At 38.4% G+C, this 27,032-nt stretch overlaps 1 protein-coding gene across 1 annotated transcript; it reads left to right on the top strand.

Annotated features, from left to right (window-relative positions):
* The first annotated feature begins 1,251 nt into the window (after positions 1 to 1,251).
* Positions 1,252 to 26,406, top strand: dennd6aa (DENN/MADD domain containing 6Aa). Its single transcript, XM_042405748.1, has 19 exons — positions 1,252 to 1,676; positions 3,318 to 3,356; positions 3,546 to 3,588; positions 8,821 to 8,933; positions 9,061 to 9,141; positions 10,063 to 10,168; positions 10,719 to 10,798; positions 12,020 to 12,079; positions 12,545 to 12,600; positions 14,793 to 14,915; positions 15,787 to 15,882; positions 16,155 to 16,249; positions 16,785 to 16,850; positions 17,169 to 17,233; positions 17,607 to 17,696; positions 18,405 to 18,568; positions 18,932 to 19,034; positions 20,586 to 20,660; positions 21,302 to 26,406. Exons 1-19 carry the CDS (start codon positions 1,446 to 1,448, stop codon positions 21,431 to 21,433), a joined length of 1,818 nt encoding a protein of 605 aa, XP_042261682.1. The 5' UTR covers positions 1,252 to 1,445; the 3' UTR covers positions 21,434 to 26,406.
* Positions 26,407 to 27,032: the final 626 nt, after the last annotated feature.

Raw genomic sequence — 27,032 nt, 5'->3', positions numbered from 1 at the left:
CAAAAAAAGAGGAAGTGCCATAGAATTCAATTATGACATAATAAATAAAAATAAAATAAAAACATTCGATAAGGGGATTGTGCAAGGAACTTTTTACATTCAATGAAATCAGAGATAAGAGATAGGAGGAGGAAAATAAATAAATAAATAAAGAGGTATATATTAATAATTAAGTAAAATTGGTCAATAAATTTACATGTTTTAAAAATTGCTTTGGTCATGTTTACTTTTTTATTTCGCAGCTTGCCTAGAGAATTGTAATAGAGTTCAATATCAATTAGAAATAAGGTAACGTTTGGTTTTCTATTGGTACATGTCATTATATGCATATGGAATTTGCCAAAAAATATAAATTATTGGATTAAAAGGCAAAAACATTCTTGTCCATTGATTTATTTTGAAAATTAATTAAAATATCAATACCATAAAGCATGACCATTTGACCAGTTTTTCTAGATAGACAGTTTTCATCCAAAATATTTTGGAATACATACAATGGAAAAATAAGTTAAATTTAGTTTCTTTGTTTAGCACTCTGTATGGTGTTGTGTACTTGTTTTGTGCCTGACGAACACATAAAACCAATTCTGTTTTCATTGCACTGGCTCCCTGTCTCCTTCAGGCTTGACTACAAAGTCCTGGTCCTCACACATAAATCCATCAACAGCCATGCACCTCCCTACCTACAGGAACCAATCACACCACAAACCTCCACCCGCACTGTCAGATCTGCCAACAGCTTGCTCCTCCGGGCCCCCAGTACTAAGCTCCACACCATGGGGGGTCGAGCCTTCTGCTCTGCTGCACCACGCTTGTGGAACAGACCTCCTAATAATCTGAGGGCAGCATGGACCCTAGACTCTTTTAAAACAGGCTTAAAAACCTCTCTATTTGGGAAGGCTTTTTCATCTTAACTATTGTTAATTTCTTTATGTTGTGTGTTGTATGTTTTTAATGCTGAAGCATGTAGCACTTTCACTGTGATTCGCTGTGAATGAAAAGTGCAGTACAAATTAAATATATTTTATTATCATTATTATTATTATTGTTATTATTATTATTACTTTTTGTTGGATAAAGTTTTGTATTTTTAAAAATGTCAAAAGTTTGCCTTGGTATCTCACAATTTACCATCACTATTTTTATTTTTGTCATTCCTAACTTGTCCTTTTTTCTTTTCAAAGCATTAATTGGCCTCCGTATAATGAGTACACCTCAGTTCCAGGGACGGCCTTACGTGATGACGTTTCCCTTTCATCACCGCTACGTACTTACGCTCTTGCTCCTATGCTAAGTGCTAGCTGAGTGGCTACTTTTCTGTACCGTTGCTTTCCTCCTGTTGTTGTTACCTGAGGGGGGGACACCAAACAGAAAGACCGCTAAACTTAACCAGAAAACCGTTAACATTCTCCAGAGCGTCTGAGTGTCCGTGTCGGGCCGTCGACATGGCTCTGCAAGGCCCGGAGGAGCTGGGGGAGCAGGTTGAAGAGCCGGAGGATCTGGACGACCAGGACGCTAGTAGCATCTCCCCGGCCGAGGAGATAACGCTACCAGTCGGGCCCGGAGGCGACGAGGAGCCGGAGGAGGCTCTCCTGCTGCCCTGGGACCGCTTCTCCGCCTGGCTGCACTGCATCTGCGTGGTCGGCTTCGACCTGGAGCTGGGACAGGCGGTGGAGGTGAGAAAGAAGGAGCCGCCGGGGGCAGCTGGGTCATGTGAAACTCTTCACTGTGGCTAAAAAATGCCTAAGTTAGCAGTTATTGAAGGCTCTGACTATTTCCTGGACTCCTGCACACAAACCTCTCCACGAAGCTGCTAGTTTGGTACTTTATTAGTTGTACTTTGGGCTAACAGTGCTGGCATGTTTACACACAAATGCTACTAAATGCAACAGAATATTTTTTACTGCAGGATAACGAATTTATTACCCGATAGTGGTTATCTTATCCAAGGTGAAGTGTTGGTATGCTTTCTTCCCTGGAGTTAGCCTGTTCCAAGGAGCCATAGCATCGCCTCATCTACTGTTTTACATGAAGGCATTTATCTGTTGTCATCTGAAACTACACATACATGGAACTTATTCAGGCTTTAAACTAGGGGAGTTGAGCAAGGCACTTCTGGCTTGGAGGTTTGAATCCTACTGGAACAACTCAGACTGACAGAACAAAAACACCTGTTGTCCTTACAGGTGTTTGGGATGCAGACATCCATCAATAAGTTGTATACAAGTTTTAACATGCGTTATGCAGCACACTGCATGTGTTGATAAGGTTTTATAAAACAGTCTGGGTTCAGATTCCTGCCAGTCAGCCTGTTTCACTTTCTGAGTTAATTGAGCAATACGGAAACTGCAGTAAGATATCGCTGTAGGGAATGTAAACTTTTGTCATTTTTGATTTATTGAAGTTTTAGTAATTCATCACTCTGTGTCAGGAATGTGTGGATTTGGCCAAAATGTGGAGACATGCCATTTTTAATGCCTGGTATTGTTTGACATATTTTCATGCTGGTGCTGATCTGACCTGACGTTCGGTACTGATATCAAAGTTTCTTTTTTTTTTTTTTTTTTTTTTTCTAAACACCCTTTAAACAAGGTTTTTCTACAGAGTGCGTTTCATGAGAAGTTCTCAAATTTTAAATGTTGTCTCATCACAAGCAACACAGTCAATTTTGATTCAAGTCAGATAATATCTGACTGAAGAATAATTTGACAAGACTTCATGTAATTGACAGTTTTCTACACGCGATGCTACAGACTCGTTGCAGTTAGTCACAGATATTCTAGATATTATTTAATGCTGAAATGTTCAGCGCATCAGTCACTCAAAATCAGTTTACATCACAAATTACATCCCTTTTAAACTTGCTAAACTGAAAAATTAGCTTTGGGCAATTTAACAAAATATCATGACATTTAAACATTTCAAGATCAACTTTGTTATTATCCCAGAGGGAAATCAGTTTGCAGTGTGTACACCAAACTTGACAAACACTATAAAAAAAAAAAACATATACGCCAAGTAATAAACACACACACAAAGAAGGAAAGAGCAGCAGTCGGTTCACACATGGCATACATCCTTCATAAAATACACACAACTAACTCAGTGACTGCTAATCAAATCAAGTGCAGCTACAGAAAGTAATGAACCCAGTAACATTAAGAGAGACAAATAAATGTTGTAAAGGTGTCCAAGTTTGAAATCCTTTGATGAAACAGTGCAGATGTTTTGTTTCGCAGAAGCTGAACAAAGTTACCAGATGTGAGTTGATGAACTCCTGCTGTGTACTGTAGTAACTCTGTTCATCTGTGTTGCAGGTTATTTACCCTCATCATTCCAAACTGTCAGAAAAAGAGGTGAGTTAAACTGACCTGGTGCATTTTGTACAAAAGTCAAGTTCATTTTTAAGATATTTATTTATTTATTAAAATCATATGCTGATAAACTATCGTGTGTCTGTCTTAGCAGTGTGGATCAATGAATCGACCTGAGATGACACAATAAAGAAGACAAGAAAACTAAATCTTGTTGTTGTTTATTTTCAGAAAACAAGCATCTGCTACCTTTCCTTTCCTGACTCCAACTCAGGTGAGTTCCTGTTTCAATCCAGTGTAGCTGGCTGGTAATAACAACACACACTGAGAAGTGTTTCTATTTTGTCTACAACATCAATGAAGGTTCACTGTTTATTAACCACACCACAAACTACATCCTCCAAAACAACCATAAAGAATCAACACCGCTCTAAAACTGTTTCATTTGTTAATATCTCAGAGGGAAATCAGTTTGCAGTGTGTACACCAAACTTGACAAACACTATAAAAAAAAAAACATACACGCCAAGTAATAAACACACACACAAAGAAGGAAAGAGCAGCAGTCGGTTCACACATGGCATACATCCTTCATAAAATACACACAACTAACTCAGTGACTGCTAATCAAACCAGGTGCAGCCAAAGGACAGATGGCAGTTACAGAAAGTAATGAACCCAGTAACATTAAGAGAGACAAATAAATGTTGTAAATAAATAAATAAATAAATGTTCACTGTTTATTAACCACACCACAAACTACAGTCTCCAAAACGACCATAAAGAATCAACACCGCTCTAAAACTGTTTCATTTCACTAAACATCATAACACTCATGAAGTCTGATTTGTTGCAAGGCTGTTGTATTAAGCTTGTAGACACAGCGGATCGACCAAACTCATATGCAAGTAAAAGTTTTTCTACCATTTGAAGGTGAAAAGCCTGCCGTCATAGAGAGAGGGTGAGATGTGATGAATTGTACAAATGTGGATAACGGTGCGCACTTTCAGACAGTTCCTCCTGAAAGATATTCTTGGTGTTGCGCTCTATTTTATATATAAAGAGTGACAGAAATAGTTCCGAGTAGTTCAAACCCTGCTTACATTCACACCTCTACGTACTTTACCATGTAAAGTGGATGTGATTGTCACAACACTCCCGGTTCTGGCATCGGAAAGAGGTTTCAGAAGCTGTTTGACCATCTGATAATCGTTTGAAGCATACTGATTAATTTTAGCTAAGTACACATCTTAACAATTTCTCCTTATCTATGATATCCAGCCATGCTCTCCTTTATCATGTGTCCAACGTTTTAGCCGTGATCTCTGCTGTCTAAAAATGTCTTCCGGCCTTCCTTGTCTATTCTCATCTCTCACCACTAGACTGGCCTCAGTCTGTTGTTTAGCCTTTAAAATCTCCCCTCCCACTCAAAAATGTGTTTGGTTGTTGTTTGAGCTTCACTGTGCAGGATGATGTATGTGCAGAGTTTGACACTAGAAGGCTGTTTTCACATTCATCTGCTGAAGGAGGAAAGTTTCTCTGTTCTCACCTTAAATCTGAGTTTAAGGTGTCTACAGACGAGGATGATTTGTGACATCACAACTAGTTTGGAGCCAATCGTGGTCCAGTACGAATCTTACACAAGTGTGATGTAGAAACACTGAGAATGAACTCTTCAGTGAAGCAGGAGGCATCCAGCAGTTAAACTTCTGAAATAATTGTTTTTGTACATTCATAAGATGTAGACGTCATTTTAGGGATTTTTAACGAGGTAATTGAACTTTTCTGTGGGAAAAACACATCAGACACAAATTAGCAGAATATTTTGATATATCAAACATGTCAGGAGGAGATCTTTAACTCTGGACAGTCTTGGGATTATGATAAATAGTGTTAATCAAATGCAGCTAAAAACAGAAATATTGAACAAAGAACAATATTACGCTGATTTTTAAAGTTTATCATTCCTGTCCAGACTAATACGAGACATTCTGTTGATCAGAGTTATGTTGTAGAGCTGGATTTTTGCAAATTTGCGATCATAAGTGTAAGATTGTCTTGTTTCAGAAACACAACCTGGAAGTTGTTGTTTCACTGCACCTTTTTATTGACACTTGATTGCCTTTAAATCATAACTGTTTGGCTCTGGTGTTACATTTAAGGACCATTGTGAAAAATCATTAACTTTGTCCAAAAAACAAGCCCAGACAAAAAAGAATTGGTTTACAGAGATATTTTTAGACTCTTTCATTTGACTGAAGATAAGGTGGCATGTGAGATTGATTTACACACAAACACCTCTCTGGATTGTGTGTGTGTGTGAATCAGGTGTGTGTGTGTTTGCCTGCAGGTGTGTGTTTTCGTTGACTGAGTCAGCAGGCGGTGGAGCTGAGGAGCCTGCTGCCCTCAGGATGATGACAGGATTAGGACAAATGCTTACAGGGCTGCTATATATACCGTAGGTGTGTGTCAGACAGAGAGAGAGAGAGAGAGAGACCTTACACTGTGGATCTGCCTCTCTCTCTCTCTGTGTCTCCTATAATTCAGTCTCACATCTTTATCAGAGTTGGCATCATTGGCCTTTAATCCACTTGAAACTCTTGTTACTGCGGGGAAAAGGATGGAGAAAGTGCAGCGTATTCAGAAACGAGTAGTGAGACGTGATTTGTTGTGTTGTCTCTGTGTTCCAGCTCACTGGTTTTAAAATTAAAACTGTGACTGTGAGGTTTAAGCGCTGAATCTCACCTTTAACCTGAGACTATTTATATCCAGATTAGATGAAAAGTGGAGGAACTGTAGCACCTGCGTTTAGAGGCAGGAATTAAACCAAAACAGCAGAATCAGACCAAAAAAAACTAAAGATCTAAAGATTGTTTTTACAGTTTTGATAAGGTCAATAAAGGCAAAATGATAAAATAATCTGAAGATTAGTCTAAAATGAAAACAATAGCATAATCTATGGCTGCAACGTATGATTATTTTCAACATCAATTAATCTGTAGATTATTTTCTCAATTAATCGATTAGTTATTTGGTCCAAAAAATGTCAGAAAATGGTGAATAATGTTGATCATTGTTACCCAGAGCTCCACATGACGTCCACAAATGTCCTGACTAACAATCCACAGACCAGATATTCAGTTTATTTTCATAAGAGACTAAAGAAACCAGAAAATATTCACATTTGAGAAGCTGAAATTGGAGATTTTGGAAATTTTCATCTTAAAAATGACTCTAAACAATGAATTGATTATCAAAATAGTTGGCGATTAATTCAATAGTTGGCAACTAATCGATTTATCGTTGCAGCTCTAGTTTAATCCAAACATTCTCGTCATTCAGGACGATGAATATTGTAAAATATTTTGCAGCTCAGATACTTGATCTCATTTTATCATTAATGGCAGTTTGGCCGGAGTTCTCTCAAACTTTCCCCTCTGTGATGACAAAGTCATTTTCTTCTTCACTTCACTGCGTCCATTTCGCTAATGAGATCCTAAAGTGTTACAGACGGTGCTGACAGGGTCACGGGTTCAGATGCGGCGTCTCATCTCACACGCTCTGATCAAAATAAACAAAAAACACACAAATGAAATGACGATACGGAGGTGGAGGGAAGAGGAATCACAGCCCGTCCAGTCAGCTGAGTGTGAGAATCAGAGCTGCGGCTCAGCTGCTGGGTGGTCTTGAACGCAACCCGACTGCATGATGTCATGGAGTCTTGGCTGAGCTGCGAGAAGCGTGTGTGTGTGTGTGTCCTAAAAGTGAAACGCCTCGAAGACTGTGTGAGACTCATTTGCTGTAAATTTTAATTGCTTTATTCGTCATAAAGCTTTTAATATGTTAGTATTTTTACTAATTAGTTTTTTTTAATTACTTTTACTTTTTTATTTATTGACTTTTTTTTAATCCAAGTACCTTATCTGTGTTTCTTGGCGCCTCGGATGTGTTGTTTGTGCTTCGCTCGGCTATATTGTAAATGAGGTCTCCACCTCAATATATTTCCGACTCTAATTAAAAGTTGAATGAATGAATGAGATTGAGTGTGTGTGTGTGTGTGTGTGTGTGTGTGTGTAGTGTTTGTAATTTCTTAAACTCTGATTATCGTTTTCTCACACTCACACACACACACACACACTCTCTCTCTCTCTTCTCGCGTGTCTGCCGGAGGATGTGTGGAGGTCATGTGGAGGTTAAAGGCCGGTTGGTGACTCATCGTGTACTTTCTATTTCCTCTTTTTTTTCCTCTTCCTGTTTGTCCAAGAACCAGGAAGAGGAAAAAAAGACGTGAAAGAGCCGACCGATGCACATTGTAATCAAAGAAAAAAGTACAAAGCGAAATATCAACTCTCTCTCTCTCTCTCTCTGCAGTTTTCTATAACTTACAGCTTTTAAAATTCATTGGGTGAAGTCACATTTTCTAAATTGCAGTATATAACTACGCTATATAGGTTAGAATATGAAAAACCAATGTCTGCATCGTCAGGTTTAAGTGCTTTGCTTCATATTTAACTCGTAGACTTCAGAGAGACGAGGTTCAGGGTCATGTTTGTGTTTTTAATTATGAGGATGACATGGCTTTAGTCGACCCTCCTCAGGAAACAGATCCCATAAGCGAAGCTGCGTATTTGACCCAAACAAAAGCCCCTAAAAGCTCGGTGGGGAAAGTAGCAATTTTGAGATTAATGCTGAAAAGACTAAAAGAAATGAAAGTTTCAAATATCCTGATACAGTTCTGGGCTGCAGTCCGAGCTTCTCTGAAAATGTTTTTTCAAGAAACGCACACAACAGCTTCGTCTTCAGCAACATCTTTCAAGTAAATCAGTCAAACTGGAAATATTTTATACAACTCTGAGAGTGTTTTACCTTTCTACTTGACATCATGGTTTGGCCACCTGACCTGCGAGGCCAGAATGGTTGGCACGGCCAGTAAAATAATCAGTAAATTGAGATGAAACTGACTGAGTTGCTCAAAATGAGCTTGTATGTGTTCAGAGGTGAAATGAAAGTTCAGTTAAGCTGAAAAACTGAGCCACAAATCTTCAATTATAGGTGAATAAATTGGAATCTGCTCAGGCTGAAAATGTGTTTTTTTTTTTTCTATTCTGATGATTCAGCATCAGCAAATAAAGTCCAGTTACCAGAACACCCACTGCATTTTATTCTGTTTACGTCATTGGTTAAGTCCACAATGGAAATAAGTCTCTTAACTTTCTGACGTTTTTGTAGTTGTGTGTAATTTAATGTCCTAAAATAAACTAGACTCAAGATTAGAATATATGTCTGAATTTAGCAAATGTTTTCTTATTTAACACAAATAAGAAATAAAAAAAATAGCAATGGAAATAAAAACTGCAGGTTCAAAATATAATAAAATATGAAGATTTCAAATTATATGTTAAGTATCTAAACGATGTCCAGGTAAAAAGTCTCATAATCCTAACTTAATGCAGGTTTTGATGAGTGTTTCCATGGTAACCACATTGTCACTATGTTGTCTTCCCAGGTTGCCTTGGCGACACCCAGTTCTGCTTCCGCTTTCGTCAGGGTTCCAACAGGAAGTCGTCGCTCGGCTGTTTCCTGGAAACCACGGACCGTGACGCACCGCCCTGTCTGAAGGTTGGGACACACACACACACACACACACACACACACACATGCATAGAGCAGTACACACCTACATATATAAACACAGTATGCATTTATCTGAATATAAAACTTGATTGTGTGTGTGTTTGTTTTGCAGAGGGAACAGGGCCATTACTATGGTTACGTGTATTTCCGTCAGGTGCGAGACAAGTCTCTGAAGAGAGGATACTTCCAGAAGGTCAGTGTCGGTCTGCAGCATTGTCACTTAAGGAAAGCCCTGAAATGAATCTGTTTATCTAGTTTATCTAGTTAATTACCTGCACTATATCAGCTACATCGGTAGTATAATGTACGTTTCCACAGCAATAACTCATCAGCACAGCAACACGTCATGTCAGTCTGTTCTCACTTACTAATTAGTTCCAAGCGCTTCCATTTTTATGTTTTTATGATCACTGTTAAGCTACTTTTAATGAAGCGGTTCCTGCAGATTGTTCACTTTAAAGCCTGCTGGGAAAAGCAGAGATTAACAGAGATCTAAAAACTGTCTGGAAGTAATGAGAGGAAAATGGATGAAAACAGTATTTCTGTTTAAAAAAAGTGAAAGTGAGAGCAGCCGAGTGGTGAGTATGATGTGACTCTGATGTTGTGCTGATGAAACTGGTTCTGTCTGCCTCTCTCTAAATTTAACCTGCTACTCTCCGCTACTATGAGAATTTATGATAGTTGATCAAATTAAAAAAAAACCCTGTCGATTCGATTTACAGAATTTATCAACAAGATTTTCGATAATTAATTAATTAAGTCATTTATTAAGTAAAATACCAAACATTCTTTAGTTCCAGCTTCTCTGATGTGAGGATTTGCTACTTTTCTCTGTTTTTTATGATTGTAAACTGAATGTCTTTGTGTTTTGGGCTGTTGGTCAGATGTAACAAGCTCTGGGAAATTGTTGTGCATTTTCACTGTTTCCTGGCGTCTTACATACTAAATGATAAATCTGTTGACAGAAGAAATGATCAAGAGATTAATCGGTAATCAAAATAATTATAATTAGTTGCGGCCATAGTGACAGTATGTTCCTACACTGATGTCTCATTGCTTATTGATAGTATTGAAAGTTTATAAAATCTCTCTGTGTGTTTTGTCTTTCTATTAGTCTCTGGTCCTGATCAGTAAGCTGCCCTACGTGACCTTCTTCCACTCCCTGCTGAAGATCATGGCTCCAGAATACTTTGAGAAACAGGAACCATGTTTGGAAGCCGGTAAGTCTGTATATCTTACATCCTACCTGTCTGTCTGTAGCTGCCAAAATGTTAAAAATGACTGATTTTATAATGTAAACATCCATAAAGAGAAACTGTGAGTGTCTCAGATGTTTCAGCTCAATCTGCAGCGATGCTTCTAATACAAACAAGCCTCAGATCACAATTTACAACAAAATTTTCATCTAGATCAATTAGCTTCTCATAATCAGGCTCTTTGTACTATAAAGTATTGTGACCTCTGAACACCAGGAAGAGACTTAGGTCAAAGGTCAAGGCTGAAAACTAAAGGTTGTCTTGTTTTTGTCTCTGAGAAGCATATTTCTTTGGTCGTCATCTTGAAATTTTATATGTTGTGTTTGTGCTGTTTGTGTCCATGTTTATGTGTTGTCCATCTCCTCTATTTCCTCTTATTGTTTGAGAGGAGTTGAAATGTGTTTTACAAACGACTCTTTCTCAGTAGAGCTTTGTTTGGCTACAGGGTGAATGTCTTAATCTGTGTAAATAAAATGGACATTGATTTGGATTTCTTTGTGTATTTGATGAACAGCTTGTAATGACATTGACCGGTGGCCGACGCCTCATCCTGGAAGAATCCTGACGCTGCCTATTATGGGCGTGGTCATAAAGGTACACACTCTCTCTCACACACACACACACACACACACACACACTCAATAGGTGGAGATGAGTAGATGGTTCATTGTGACATGAAGCACAGGTGCAACTGGAACATCTCATTTACACCTGGCGTTAAAATGTGATCTGTATCTGGATAAGGATAAACACACGTTAATACAAGGTGTAAACATATTGTCATGGGAACGCGATCGGATCAGCCAGACCATATTTGGAGGTGGTCACACTCACATCATAAATGCAATCTGTACAGAGTGATGACATTCATAAGAAAAAATTAGTCCCTGTAAGTTGAAAGGTCACCTAGCCCCGCCTCTTCCTGCCATCTGAAGCGAAGCCTGTGAAAGATACAAGTAATGTTCACTCGCAAAAGGTGATTTAGAAAAGAACAACGTCTGTGAATGCATCTTAATACCAGGTGTAAATGCAAAGACTTGTGGATCGGATGCGATTATCCAGATAATGTATCCAGACACAGATCACATGTTAATATCAGGAGTAAATGAGGTACTTAATGCAGCCATTATTAGTGTAATTCATTACACCTGTGTTTGACTAGTCAGAATGTCCCTCGTTTGAAAGGTCTAATGTGTAACAGTGTAATTCTTTTCTTATATAGACACATTGCAGACTTTCTGACGCTTCAGTCCTACATGTGAAAAATGTGTTCAAGCTGTGATCCCCACCAAGAAAAACATGGTTCAGAACACAACTCACAGCAACATTATATTATAGTCTACTGTGTCCACTGTATTTTCATCAGATTTTGAAGCATTAACAAGCAATCTGATGCCTCAAAATACTTAAACTGAGCAGTTTTAGTTGTGCAATCATGTGATGTTCATGTGCAAACATACAGACGGATGCGGGCAAAACCAACTATGAGATGTGTACACTATCTGATTTTTATCATCTGATAAAGCTGTGAAGCATTAAAGGGGAAGTCTGCATATGTTAAAAAGGTTGTATGAAACTTTTTGTGGCTCAAGAGGGAGCTACATAAATAAAGTGATGTCCCTTGAGTGGTTGATTTGTATTGTGAGTAATTTAAACACCATGTTTTGTCCATTGTGAGTCAGACAGTGTTACAGAAGTGCAATGCTGAATCGGTGGAGGACTCTTAATATTCAGAAGTGAAGACACACACAGAAGAAATCATGTCTCAGTGTTTAATTGGTTTCTGATGAGTGTTTGATCTGTGTGCTGCTGCAGGTTCGTATTCCAACCTGTTACGACAAACCAGGAACTTCACAGCTGGTCCAGTCTGCCCAGGTGATTTTACACACACACACACACACACACACACACACACACACACACACACACACACACACATACACACACACACTCCCTATACTTGTGAGGACCCTAATTGACATAATGCATTACTGAGCTCCTAACTCTAACCTAGACCTAATTCTAACCGCAACCTTAATACCAAGTCTTAACCCTCAACGGCCCTTTGAAGTCGTGAGTACTGGCCAAAATGTCCTCACAATGTAGAAATGTCATCACTAAGATGGTTTGCCCTCACAACGATATCAATATAATCACATACAAACCCCCAAACAGCCCTGGTCCAATGTGAGGATGGAAGTAGCTGACATAAATGTACACACACACTCAAATATCATATAATTGTCTTGTGAGTTTGGTATATTGTAGTAACTTCTGACTGAAGTGTGTGAATATACATTGAACATTGACTTCAGCCAACAGAGAGTGTCTGTTTTTCAGAGCGACAGTCTGGTGTCCATCGTGCTCCCAACCATCCATGAAGTCGACCTCTTCAGGTGAGACCTGCGGGCCACAGGTGTTTTCCTCCTTGTTTATGTTGCCACCTGCTGTTCAGTGGTGGTACTGCAGCAGTAGCTGATTGAAGCACAATCTGAACTGAGTGTTTTTCCTCTGATAGTACTGCTTTTACTTCTGGACACCTGGAGAAACAAAAAGTTTTCTCCTCAAGATTACCACCAAAAATAGTTTTATGGGACAAAATGAAGACTGAGTGTCCATTGAAAGCCTTAATCGCAATATTTAGGTGGCATTTCTAAAATGTGATTACAGTTAAGGGGTCAGTAAACTACCCCCCTCCCACCCACACACACACACACACACACACCTTTCTAATGTTGGATTCGGGGGGGTGGGGGGGGGGTGGCTGTAGAGCCATTTCTCTCAGAAACTGACTGTCACAACCACTGGCTGTGATTGGTCAGCTGTACAGAAGTGAGAAAGGAGAAAGGAGTTTTAACTCCTGTCTCTAGCTCTCTCTTTTTTTTTTTAATACTTGACTCAACTATTTCTGTTCTAACAAACGAGTGCAACACTTTGAAGCCTTCCAGGAGAGACTGTCTGAAAATGTGCCCCATTATCTCCGTATTCAAACGATATCACATCTCAACCCTCTGCTGGAAACAACTATAAACACATTTAACTTCTGACGTGGTCGGACAACACGTCGAACGAACTGACTCTGATTGAGCATAAACAGACTCTTATTCACAGAACTCGCCCACAGAGTCAGTGTGACCGGCATGAATAGTCATTTTAATGATAAAAAGGTTGTTGTGTTGGCAGTTTCTTTATTCAGATCAAAAAAGAACAATAACCACCATTTGTTTATTTTGCCCTTTATCACTGGCATCTCTCAAAGGGCCTTTAAGAGAAAAAGGGGAACAGAAATGTAAAAAAAAAAAAAAAACAGATAAAAAGTCGAATAAAGAAAACTAACAGAGCTGTTTGACCTTGTCAGTCGTATCTGACTCCACCAGCCCAAAACTCAGAAAGCATGAAGGAAACAAAAAACATCACCTGCTCTGTTCACACTGTGGGCTCAGAAGAGTCAAATATTGACGAATGAGGAAATGCTCCACTGAGACGACCTCAGCTTGTAAATGTCTGCAAATGTTTCTGAGCACAGAAAATATATTTTAGAAAAGAAAAAACATTTGTCAGTTTAATTTTTGCTGGCAAGTCTGTGGGGAAAAAAACCAAAGCTTTAGTCCACCAAGAATCACTTCTGTCTTGATTTTATTAAGCAACCAAATCAGGGTCTTTGTATGTTTTAGTCAAACAAACACAGATTCCTTTACATTACAGCCAAATATCTTCCAAAGCATACAGCAGTGTTATGAATGGTGTTATGACACGGCTCTTTGGCCACAACAAAACAGGAGACACACCATCCTACAGGAGCAACTGAAGATAAATCAAATTAAAGGAGGTAACTGCATTGAAGTCAGTGGGATCAGTGGTGTGTGTAGGTGTTGGAAGGTGCTTGAAAACAAAGAAATAACTAAACTAAGGCAACATAACTAAACTAAACCAGGACGGGTGCCTTAAGAGAGAAGCAGAGAGCTGCAGTCAGAGGAGGGAGAGAGAGAGAGAACTGCCTCAGCTGCAGCCCGGTGTTAATAACCTGGCCTCACTGTGGGCCTTCAGGTGTCGCCAGCTGCCCTTAATGGTCACCTGCAGAAACAGAGCAGACATCTCAAGGCCAAACACAGAAGACACCAAAGGTCATCACAAATGGTTTAAGGTGGGTTTTTTTCTATGCAGACATTTGTTTCAGGTCATTTCAATGCATCAGACAAAATCAGCCCGCAAAGACGTGAACCTTTATCAACATTATTAAGCTCTGTAATCCATTCAATCCATCCAAGTTCCCGAACTATTAAATTCAAACAGATGACAGTGTGAGCTTGTTTGAAAACTCTGCTTCTAATTCATGTGCTGATGAGAAGCTCCAGAGGATTCGTGTCCATGGTGTGATTTTCGGTTTGTACTCGACGAATGTTGTCGTGAGAGAAATGTGGTGAAATATTTGGCCGTCAGTCCAAAAGATGGTCCTCACCAACAGCTGATTTAGAGCTTTGGAGACCAAAGACAGTGTGAGCAGTTTGTTCTCAAGTCTTTCAGATTTATTCATCCGTTCAACTCTTTTATTCACCCTCTCCCTCTTCTTCTTCTTCTCTCTCTCCAGGTGTTTTTACCCAGTCTTCTTCCACATCCAGATGCTGTGGGAGTTGGTGTTGCTGGGGGAGGCACTTGTTGTCATGGCGCCGTCGCCAGCGGAGTCATCAGATACCGTGCTGGCACTGGTCAGGTGAGTCAGATGGTTATGGGCAATCGTACTGCTAAAAGTATTTTGACCATCGATAAATCGTTTCAGTAATATTTCAAACAAAAATGCCAAGTAATCTTTGTTCCAGCTGGTCCGATCCTTTTCTCTGTTTTATATCACTATAAACTTGAATGTCTGGGAGTTTTGGACTGTTGGTCTGACAAAACAAGCTCTTGGAAATTGTGAACCTTTTTCACTAGTCAATAATGAAAAAATATTTGATATAACATTGATTATGAAAAGAAATGTCAGTTGCAGCATGAGAAAGGTTAACTTATCTGATAACTGCACTTGTATTTCACAACTTCGAAGTAAAATTTGGATTAATTTGAATCTTTATACCATATTGAATTTGCTTTTCTATGTCACATATAACACTTAAAATATCTAAAATTAAGTTCTCTATATTCACAGTTTCAGTGCCTTCTTGCTGCATTGTGTCTCTGGAAGGAATTAAATCGTCTATTTATCAATCAGTCAGATTTCTAAAACATGAAATTGGTCTTATTTTTTCTTTAAATGATAAGATGTTGACGTGTTGATGTAATTCACAGAACCTTGGTGTTAATTTTTTATCAGATTAAATAAATTCAAATCTGATTTGCAATAAAACTTAAGATTGCAGTCGCCTTTAAATTCAGATTCAGGTTTCTGAGCTGCTCTATCAGGAACAAAGAAAACAGATTCATCCGTTTCGTCTGTCTCTGATCTCAACCAACACATACTGACTGTACCTACAAGTACATTTATTACACAGCTTGTTATATACAGAGCAGCATCTCTCTTCTCTCTGTTAATGGAAGGGTTTTTTAAGTTATTCAGGTTTCTAAAGTGAAATGTTCTCTCTCTACAGCTGTATCGCTCCTCTGCGTTACTGCAGCGACTTCCGGCCGTACTTCACCATCCACGACAGCGAGTTTAAGGAGTACACCACTAGGACGCAGGCTCCGTGAGTAAACAGCTCAGCCTTTGAGCAAGGCACTGACTTCCCCTCTGCCCCCATGTAGCAATATTCCAGTGTGAGTGTGTGAGATAATGCAAAAAAAGCAGAAATGGAAAATGATTTGCTTTATATTTATTGGCAAGTTTGTGATGCCTGTACCAGACACAAAACAGAGGTTATTAAACACTGTACAGATCCACCCGCTCACCGTAGCCATCATTGCTCTCCGACCCCTGAAAGGTTTTAAGGTAATCTTTGATCTGTCTCTCTCTCTGCAGGCCGTCAGTCATTCTGGGAGTGACCAATCCATTCTTTGCTAAAACACTGCAGCACTGGCCACACATCATCCGCATCGGAGACATGAAGCAAGCAGGTAGACGACACTGCTGCTGGTCAAGACGTCTTCAAATATTCTACCAATATTTGTCTTTAATAGATAAAAGACAAATATAATGTTCTTGCAATGCGATTTATTCCACCACAGCAGAAACTTCAGCCACAGAAATTACCTTAAAGACGTTCAGTCTATGGCCAAAAGTATGCGGACGCCCCAGTCCAGCTACGTCTGTGTGTGTTTGGTCTGTTTTTGCTGGTTTGGTCGAGGACCCACAGTGATATTTTAGACAGTAGTGTGTTTCCAACATTGTGGAAACACTTGAGGGAATCCAACTCTCCTCTTTCAACATGACAGTAACCCTCATGCACAAAGCCAGCTCCATAAAAAAAAAAAATGTTTTTCCCAGTTTGGTGTGGAGGAACTTGACTGGCCTGCACAGACTCCTGACCTCAACCCATTGTGGGTGGATTGTTTTGGCCATGAGTGCATCAACTTCTGTCTGACAAAGAGGCAAGAAAACATCTGTCTGTCTCTCTCATCTTTCTTCTTTTCATCTGTCTGTTCCTCTCAGGAGAGATGGCCAAACAGATGAAAGTCAAGAAACTGAAAAACCTCAAAACTCTGGACTCTAAACCCGGTAAATGTTTCATACTCTCCATTGTATGTGTTTGTTTTTCAGTATGATGTTTCTTTCAATGTCAAGCACCTCACAGAACTCTGCTCACAAACTCACCTTCACATTTATCACTTTTTAATGATCTTTACAGTGGCTTGTGTTGCTTTTATATTCTGTCTTGATGCCTTTTGTTGTTGAAATGTGCTATAGAAATAAATTAACCTTGCTTTACCTTATCAGACTGCAGATTATCCACCAGGGGGAGCTGTTCAGTCACTGTCAGATCAGATCTACACTGTCAAACTTATGTTATTTGGTGTGTGTGTGTGTTTATTGCAGGTGTGTACACTGCATACAAGCCATATCTCAACAAAGATGAAGAAATTATTAAACAGCTTCAGAAGGTGAGCAGGCTCGCTCCTCTTACTTGTTTTATTAAGTGACTAATTGAAGTCAAACACTTTAGTCCTCCGTGCCTTTTGACATGTCAGTTGCTCAGTGCAGCCTTTGCCTACATCACTCTATAATAGAAAGTAAAATGAAACAGTTACTATGGGGAGTATAATTAAAGCATCATACAGTCTAATTATGTAACTAAGGTATATATTTGGCGGATGGGTTTTTGATTTCATGACTTAAGAAAGGTTTGTTTGTTTTTTTGGTTTTGAGAACAGCTACACTATGTTGTTGCTACTGGGAAACATACTTAAAGTATTACACTGATGATTCTAGTTGAATGTAATGTTGTTTTTGTTGTTGTTGTTTTTTTCTCCTCAGGGTGTTCAACAGAAGAGACCCTCAGCGGCCCAAAATGCAATTCTTCGACGCTACTTCCTAGAACTGACACAGAGCTTCATCATTCCACTGGTAACAACCAATAAATTTCTCAAGATGCTGTCATCTAATAGTGACATGGTGTTCTTCAGTTTATGTCTGACGGTGTGTCTCAGTGTGTTTGATCACCTATCAGTGCGTTTACATTCACTTAAAGAACAAGGACACTGCAGGTAATCAGGGAACACATTTACAGTCACTGTAGTAACCTGGTTACTGTAAATCTGCGTTAACATGCAGCAGATCAGTAACCAGATGTTTCCCTGTGGCGTTGCTTCCTGATTTGAACTGCATTAGTGACAGAAGACACTGCTTTCTGACTTTTTATGTGTGTGTGTGTCACAGAAGACTGACAGCGCAGTGAGAGATAGACTGAGTGGAAGTTTTCCTCATAATGAATGTGTCTGAATTGAACAAATAGGCAAATGGTCAGCGGTAGAAACTGACTAATCAAACTTTGAATAGAATGATATGAAATACAAGGATGCAGAGCTTTGTGTAATGATCTCTCCTTTCATCCAGCTGCTCCACACTATGCTTTCCCGATTGTCATGCACATACATAAATGTATGAAGCCAATTAGAATCCCAGTTAATTGTATAAATGGCAGAGAAATCTGTCTTGTTAACATGACAGTTAATAAATCAGCTTACTGGAGAAACCTGACTGTACTCTGGTTACTTACTTATTACTTATGCATGTAAACGCTGGATGTTGTATGTGTGTGTGTGTGTGTTACAGGAGCGGTACGTTGCCAGTCTGATGCCTCTCCAGAAGTCCATCAGTCCCTGGAAGAGTCCTCCTCAGCTGCGACCGTTCATCCAGCAGGACTTCATGAAGACGCTGGAGAAGGCTGGACCTCAGCTCACGTCCAGACTGAAAGGAGACTGGATAGGACTCTACAGGTACGCATACACAGTTTTAATGTTGATGAATGCATAACATCATAAAAACCCAACGGAAATCGGCAGTATTGTCTACTCTACCGAATACTAGGCCTGTATTTGAAACAGGCCCATATTAGAGACAGACTTTATTATAAATTTAAAAGTATATTGAGCATAATTTAGTAAAAAGCGTGTCTGTTTTTTAGCTCAAAGGGCAAAATTCTTCCCTTTACATACTTTTCTTTTAATATGAAACATCTGCTGGGAGTGTTGAGTTTGATGGATAATAACGTAACAGAACTAAAAACAGCAACGATCAAGTAAATGGTCATTATCCTGAGCATCATTGGGTCTCCTGTTTGGTTTTCTCTGCGTCTGAAGGCATTTCCTCAAGTCTCCCAACTTTGACGGCTGGTTCCGCAACAGGAGGAGAGAGATGACCCAGAAACTGGAGGCTCTGCACCTGGAGGCGTTGTGTGAGGAGGTGAGGTGGGAGGGAGGAGGAGGAGCAGACAGGGTTTAGTGTGAAGATCAGGCAGGGTCAAAGTGCAGTTCACATAAACCTGTACCGACTGATAGTTCAGACTTGTTCAGGCATTTCAGTGCAATTTTCTGGTTATAAACTGTTATGTCTCTAACTTTACGACTTGATGTGGTCTGGACTTTGCCACAGTGTAACTACATAGTCACCACTACATAGAAAACCCAGTTTACACCACAGCGAATCAGTGACACAGTTGTACTCGCCCTGAGTGAGTGAGATAAACTTTTATTCACCAAGAAAGTTCAGTTAATATTTGTTCAGTTAATATTTGTGTTTCAAATATCAGTTATGGAGTAATGAGTTTTTGCAACATGGAGGAGCCAACGCCTCATAGTTGAGTCCGACTGAGTCAGGATCTCGTTCTCACCATAAACAAATTGCTTCACAATATGTGATCGGACTGAGACCACTTCCTGTAAAGGGTCTCCATGCGGCTGTTTCTGTCAGCACCCGAGTACGATTCCCAGTGATGGAAGAAATACTCAGATCCTTTATTTAAGTAAAAATACCAATACAGCAGTGTAAAAATACTCCTTTACAAGTAAAAGTCCTGCATGAAAAATCCTACTTTAGTAAAAGTACATAAGTATTATGAGCTTGATGTAGTTAAAGTATTTCAGTAAAAGTACATAAGTATTATGAGCTTGATGTAGTTAAAGTATTGCAGTAAAAGTAGTGGTTTGGTCCCTCTGACTGATATGTTATTATATATGACATCATTAGATTATTAATACTGAAGCATCAGTGTTAGAGCAGCATGTTACTGTTGTAGCTGCTGGAGGTGGAGCTAGTTTCAACTACTTTATGTACAGTTAGTTAGTTTAGTCCAGTGGTTCCCAACCTAGGGGTCAGGCCCCTCCAAAGGGTCACCAGATAATCTGAGGGGTCATGAGATGATTAATGGGAGAGAAAAGAAGAAAAAACAAAGTTCTGATACACAAATCTGTTTTCAGTTTTTGGACTTTTTCTCTAATCTTTTATTTATTTTTTTGAAATACTGGATCATTTGTTGTTTAGAGGAGAAAAATCACTATTTGGTGGATCTGTTAACAACTCATAGACATGTGAAATGTGACCCCGACTACACACTGCTTTATGTAAGACGTCAAAAGACAAAAAGGTTGGAAACCACTGTTGTATTTTAAAAGCTTGTTATATTATCCATTGTGTCAAATCTTCATCTGAAAAGTAACTAAAGATGTCAAATAAATGTAGTGGAGTAGAAAGTACAATATTTCCCTCTGAAATGTAGTGGAGTGGAAGTATAAAGTAGCATCAAATGGAAATACTCAAGTACAAATACCTCAAAATTGTACTTTAAGTACAGTACTTGAGTAAATGTACTTAGTTACTTTCCACCACTGATGAAACCAGAGTCTTATTCAACTGTATTAAACCATGCAGGTTTTTAAAACATCTTTAGACAAGACTCAGACTTCCTTTCTCTCCATCTGTCTGTCACTCTTATCTCCTGTCTGTATCTGTTTGTAGGATCTGCAGCAGAGGATCCAGAAGCACACAGAGGTGGAGTCAGTTGATCTGGTTCTGAAGCTAAAAGATAAACTGGTCAGTACAAACTCATTCAAATCCTACTAGTGCTACTAGTGCTGTTTCTGTTTAAACTGTTAATACTAGTACTGCTTCTACTACTACTAGTGATCTTGCTAAACTCCTGTTGTTACTGCTAGTATTACTGTGAAACTGTGATGAATGAGATCTATTTACAGAGCTCCACCTTTTCTGCCACTGGTCCAGCTAATACCACCATGAAACTAGACACCCACATCCGCTATCAGTAGTGATCACTAACGGTGTTATTCCCACTACTATTACTGTTAAATCAACTTGTAATAATACAAATATGTAGCATTTTCTCATTAAAACTTCCTCCTTTAATTATTAACTACTTTTCAAGGAAAAATGACAAACATTCACTGGTTCCTGCATCTCAAATATGAGGATTTGATGTTTTTTGTTCTCATATATCATAGTAAACCGAATATCTTTGGGTTTTGGACTTTAGGGTGTGAACATGTGAATACATCTCACTGGGCTGTGGGAAATTATAACAAGTATTTTTCACAATTTTCTGAGATTTTACAGACCAAACACATCATCAATTAATCAAGAAAGTATTTAGCAGATTAATCACTAGTTGCAGCCCTAAAGTGAAGCCTGATCAATGCTCACTGTGTTGTCTGCTGCAGACCCAGGCGGAGAGGGAGCAGCTCCCTGTGCGTCCAGGGACCCTGGCCAAACTGAAAGCCCACATCGAGGCCGTCATCCTGGCGTTACCAGAGGACTTGCAGGGCATCCTCCATAAGCCCTCCACACCCTGAACTTTAACCCCTTCCGTCTGCAACCTGAAGCCACAGGTGGAGCTTGTTTTAAAGTTTTGGGGGCTCCCAGGCGGAGGGACCCTCGTTTACTCAGACTGGGTCCCATGACCAGTTTAAGGGTCTCTAATCTGGTCTAACGTGGGAAGCACACAGCACATTTTTTGTTTTCCCAAAATATACATCCCACTTCAGTTATATTTACTTTTATCTCAGACTGCTACTGAGGCGGTTCAGTTGGATTCAGATCAAACGTATCCCTCACGTCTCAGTGATCATGTGGTATTGAATCGGCCAGGCTGCAGCTACCCGACATAAACTCCTCTGAGGGATTTTCAGGCGGCAGAGCTGAACTTAAAAATTGTGAGGATGTTTTTCATCATGGAGACATCAAGTACAGAAAGGAACACTTGATGCATTTGCTCTTTTAGCACAAGGCACATCATGAAAAGGTTCATCTGAGCCTTTGGTGGCCCGCGTGCAGAAAGATTTGTCATCACCTTGGAAGTAAGAGCAGGAAGATGATCCCAGCTGACCTTTGATCCTCAGAATTTTTACCTCCTGACGTTTTTAATTTTTACTTTTTTAACTTGACGGACAATGGACTGCTGCAGTCAGGCTGAACTGACTCCAGAGTTTTTCATCCATTTTTAAAAAAAAAAATGTTTTTAAAAGAAGTGCACTTCATCGCTAACTGGACCAGTGTGCCCTCCACACACACACACACACACACACACACACACACTTTTATGCAAACACACTGAAATGAGCAGAGCCAAGCAGTGCTTTATAATTCAGTTTTACTAAAATGTTCACTAAACTGCACACACACACACACACACACACACACACACACACACAGCATTAAGCACCAGCGACCCTGTAATAACTGTCGATGCAGTAAACGGCTCTTGGCTCGTGTGCTGTAGAAGTGTGTTCAGAAGCCAGTCACATCCCTGTAACCATGTCACATGATCTCTCCGTAGCCTATCATAACAGTCTGAGGGAAATATTCAAAATTGTCCTAAAATGTTCAGAAATCTTGGCGTGGGTTGTCATTATATTTGTATTTTTTTTTTGAAGACTGAATCCGAAACTTGACTGTCACTGTTGTTGTGTGAAAATGTTCTGCTTATTTAATGTTTTTATTTCCACTGACCAAACCTGAGCTCCTCAGGAAGTCATTGGCCCACTGGACTGCAAATCTATGGAGGCCCATTTCACCAGGAAAGACAAAATAAATAAAACGGAAAGTTAGAAATGTTAGAAATACTCATGGTAAATCAAAATTATGAACTACTTAGTCAAAATGAGTAGAAACTAAGTTAAAATCTTAAGTCAAAGCTATGATATAGTATGTTCAGATTCCTCTTAAGTAACATTATATGAGATTATAAACTATAATAAAAGTTCAAATTTTGACTTATTACATTTATAATAGTAAGTCAAAATTAAGTAATTCTGACTTACTACCTGATAGTTTTGACTTGGTATTTAATAATTTTTACTCACCATTAATAAATTGTCATTTCTAACATTTAATCTGTTCTTTTTTTTCTTTTCCTGGCAGAAATGGGTTTTTATAGTTAAATGTCTGATAAACTTGAGCTCAAAGCAATACTGCTTTCCTCCCTTTTTAAAAACTTTTCACTTGGCAGCAGTGACACAAGAAATTCATGTGGGTAGTATCTACATGTCTTTCTTCGGGGATAAAAAATTATATTTGAAGTTCACCATATAAATTACTAATCCAGTCCAATTCTGGCAAATCCAGAGTGTAAAATCCATCTAACAGTTTTTAGACATTTGATGTTTTTTAAAAGTTTACTTGAAAAAGTAGAATTTAATGTTATGCTTTGCATCAATTTGTAAGAGCAGGTTTTTTATTTCAAATGGAGGAAGACTAAGATTTGGTGATGGAAAATCATAAATATTTTCAGTGGCTCCAACTTTATAAACCCCGGCCACTAAAACAAGACTCATGTACACAGATGAATCTGCACTCACACTACCTAAGCTGCTCTTTTAAATTCAGCTGACATGAACGTTTGGGACAGTGATGCTGAAGTGACAGTAAAGGCTGGTTTATATACTTAGGATATAAATAATGCAAAGTCTTCAGTTGTAATTTGGGCGACAAATCTCAAAGATGTGTCGCACAGTGATTGGATGTGGGAAAATAGACGTTGAGGGGAAAGTCTTATATTCTAGTATTTCTTCCTCTGAATGTATAAAAAGTCTCACCTGGTTTCTATGAATTATGAAAGCAAAACATCTGACAAAACGCCTGACATACCGGTGTATTTTACAGATATACAGTATATGTAAGCCTTAATGTCTTTCAGGAACTAATGTGCTGTTTCAGTCTCAATACCTAAGTCATCAGTGAGTGATTCATTTAAGCAAAATGCTCCTATAATCATGTGACAAAACCTGCCGCAGTCATCACATTTTAGCATTTCACCATTATCAAAATGAGAAAGTGTTTATTTGGAAGATTTTTTTAAAGGTTTTTAATACTAAGGCATCATTGATATCATACTGTAGTATGTTCTTGACAGCAGTTAAAGAGCAACATGTTTATAGGAATTCAAATTTTATACCAGTAGCAATACAATGCGACTCTGAAGATGGAGCTGTGTATGGAAGCCCATTTCTGCCAGGAAAGGAGAAAAAAAACATTAGCAACGATAAAATTTACTACATATATATGTTAGGGATGTCAACTGTTAACTGTTAATTGGTTAACTGCTGAGAATATAGAGGCTCCGACACGGACAGAAGCACCAATCTGCAGATACAAAGAGACACAATGGATCCATTTTACCAACCTGCATGGCGGCTAGCGGCATAGCTGTGTGTGTAGCCCATAGAGTGTATAAAAAAATAATGGTGTAGTGGCAGTGCCTCCAGTTTAATAGCACCGTGCTGGTGTGCTGAATGATTGAGACTGATATGCTGCCAATCAATGTGGTAGAGAGTTAGCGATTGAAAGAACTAGTTCGGTACCTCAAGCCCAAGTACATTATGCCATCGAGAGCTACTGTAACTAAACGCAATAAAAACACTTTTAGGTGAAGAAGGATGTACTAAAAGTGAAGCTAACAAGGGCAGACAAGCTAGCTCTGACCACTGACTGCTGGACAGCTCTCACAAATGGAAAGCTAAATCACTTTTCTTAAAAATTAACCAGTTAGTTGGTTAATGGCTGTCAGTCTATCAAAAGCAAAATTAACCGTAACTGACATCCCTAATATATATGATAAGTCAAAATTATTAGATACTAAGTCAAAATTCCTAAAAACTCCTAATTTTGTCATTCCGCTGAAGTCATAGTTTTAAAGTCATAATAGCATCTTGAAAATTGTATGTAGTAATAATTTAAGTAATAACTTAAATTTATTAAGTCTAATATTTTTGATGTATTAATAATTTTGACTTATTACTTAATAATTTTACTGAAAAAGTCAGAATTTTGAGTTGATGTTGGTATACTTTGCAGTATGTCAATTTCTACTAAAGTTGTAATCTCATAATTTTGATTGACCATAAATACTTTTATTTTGCAATTCCTCACATTTAATGTATTTTTTAAAATTTTGACAGTAATGTGCTTCCATACATTAGATGATCGCAAAGACAAATACCAGCTCTCACGTTAGTCCCGCCTCCACACACCTGCATTAAATACTTGCAAAGATGCAACACATTAAAACTGTTACAGCTAAAAACTAAAACGTCTGAGAAAAGTCCTGCAACAGGTGGCAATAACTGACGAAATTCACCAGCCACTTTTTAACCAGCCAGCTTTGTGGCTGCACAATCAGACAGTGTTGGTACATAGTTGGAGGCTTGTGTGCATTCTCGAGAAAGGAAAAAAAACAACAACACTACAGCTAGCATTGTTTTAACTGATGTTGATTGCACACTGAGAAAAGAATAACGTGACTTGTATCATTTATTTATATTGTAAAAACAAACTTTTGTTCAGCAGCCAGACAAATTCTTTTCATTTGAAGTTAAAATATGCAAAACTGTCAGTATGGTCCTTGAATTGAAAATTATTCAAATGAAAATTTCTCCTGGACACCTAACAATGTGTAAATTGACAAACAATTAACATGACTTAATTTATTATGGTAATTTACATTTTTAGAGTTTTGACCCAAAAGTACACAACCACTCCAGGGTACGTGAGTGTGATGTTTGCATTTCAAAATATCACTTGCTTGAAAATGTTGAATGGACTTGTTGTCAAGCAGATGGAGTGTTGTTTGTTTATTTGTTTTCTTTGGTCATTTTCTTTTAAGCCATCATGTTCCATTATTGCTTTGAAATTTGCCTCTTTTTTTGTCGAGCAGATAATTGTGAGGAAAAATAACAAAAAAAATATGCTGGTTGGAAAAACCTGTGACATTTGGTTGTTGGGCAACCAAATTTTATATTTGTAAAAAAAAAAACTAAAAAAAAAAACTTATTTTAACAAGTTTGAATTTTTTATGGAGGGCTATTCTCATATTCCACTCTGTAGAGAATGAAGAGTTTTGTACATAATGCTGTAAAGTGAAATGATGGCCCAGATATGAGGATGTACTATAATTATTTTGTTATTACAACAGATGTCTTACTTAATACAGATATTTAAATAAGAATTGCTCCATATAATGTTAATTCACCTTTCTTAGAATAATTACAATGAAACACTTTGACATTTTGAATTTGTAGTTTGTTTGCTAACAGACACTATGGGATTACTAAACCTGAAAACATCTCACTAATGTTGTCACCATTAGTCAATTAGGTTTTAAAGAATAACTAAATTGCTAAGGTCCACCTATTTATTGGTGTCAATGACCATGTATTCATGCTTGTGAAAATTGAATTATAATGTGATTAAGCAACCTTGAGCAAAGCCCTAGATTACCTGCTATGACTGATCTCTCTATGATTTCAATAAAATATAATATCTGCTTATGGCAGTTATGGTATGGTTATGGTTTAATAGATTTGTTTATGGCAATTAAACTATATGGATAAGTTATGGTTAGGGTTAGACAACGAAAACAAACATAACTGCATATTTTTGTGATCTGATGTATGTCTCCTGTCTGCCCAAAATGATAAAATATTTGCCCGGGGCACAACCAACTGGTAACAGTTATACCTTAAAGGATGTAACCCTCACTAGATAAGTTTAAAAAACATTTTTTAAAGAGACATTGTATTTAAACTATCTGAGGCACCTGTATGAAGTATTGATCCACCCATAGCTGCACTCTGTTCTGTCAAACTCAAATTAAGATTTATAATCCCATGACGTACAAAAACTACACGAGTCCCAGTCTCTTTAAAAAAAATGAGTAGCATCTATTCAAATGAAAGGAAAGCTCAATGAGATTGTTTCCTTACTTGCAGTCTGCAAACCATAAGTTTGTGTGCATCTAACGCTTTCCAGTGAATTGGACAATATCTTGTTGGTTTATGTGGACACAGGAACAGTCATAAGCTGTGGCTATCTTAAATGTTTAATGCTAATAACACTTTCAAGATATTCTCCTGTCAAAGTCGTAAAATATTTGACCATCATATTGTACCTTAACTG

The sequence above is a fragment of the Thunnus maccoyii genome, chromosome 3 (genome assembly GCF_910596095.1).
Source record: "Thunnus maccoyii chromosome 3, fThuMac1.1, whole genome shotgun sequence".
In the NCBI taxonomy this organism is placed as follows: domain Eukaryota; kingdom Metazoa; phylum Chordata; class Actinopteri; order Scombriformes; family Scombridae; genus Thunnus; species Thunnus maccoyii.
Note: the sequence above shows the minus strand (reverse complement) of the source record. Positions and strands in the feature narration are given on the sequence as shown.

Coding starts and splice junctions, on each gene's coding strand:
- dennd6aa (XM_042405748.1), top strand. CDS start 1,446: ATGGCTCTGCAAGGCCCGGAGGAGCTGGGGGAGCAGGTTGAAGAGCCG. Junction 9,142..10,062: donor AGAGAGGATACTTCCAGAAG/GTCAGTGTCGGT, acceptor TCTTTCTATTAG/TCTCTGGTCCTGATCAGTAA. Junction 12,080..12,544: donor AGCTGGTCCAGTCTGCCCAG/GTGATTTTACAC, acceptor TCTGTTTTTCAG/AGCGACAGTCTGGTGTCCAT.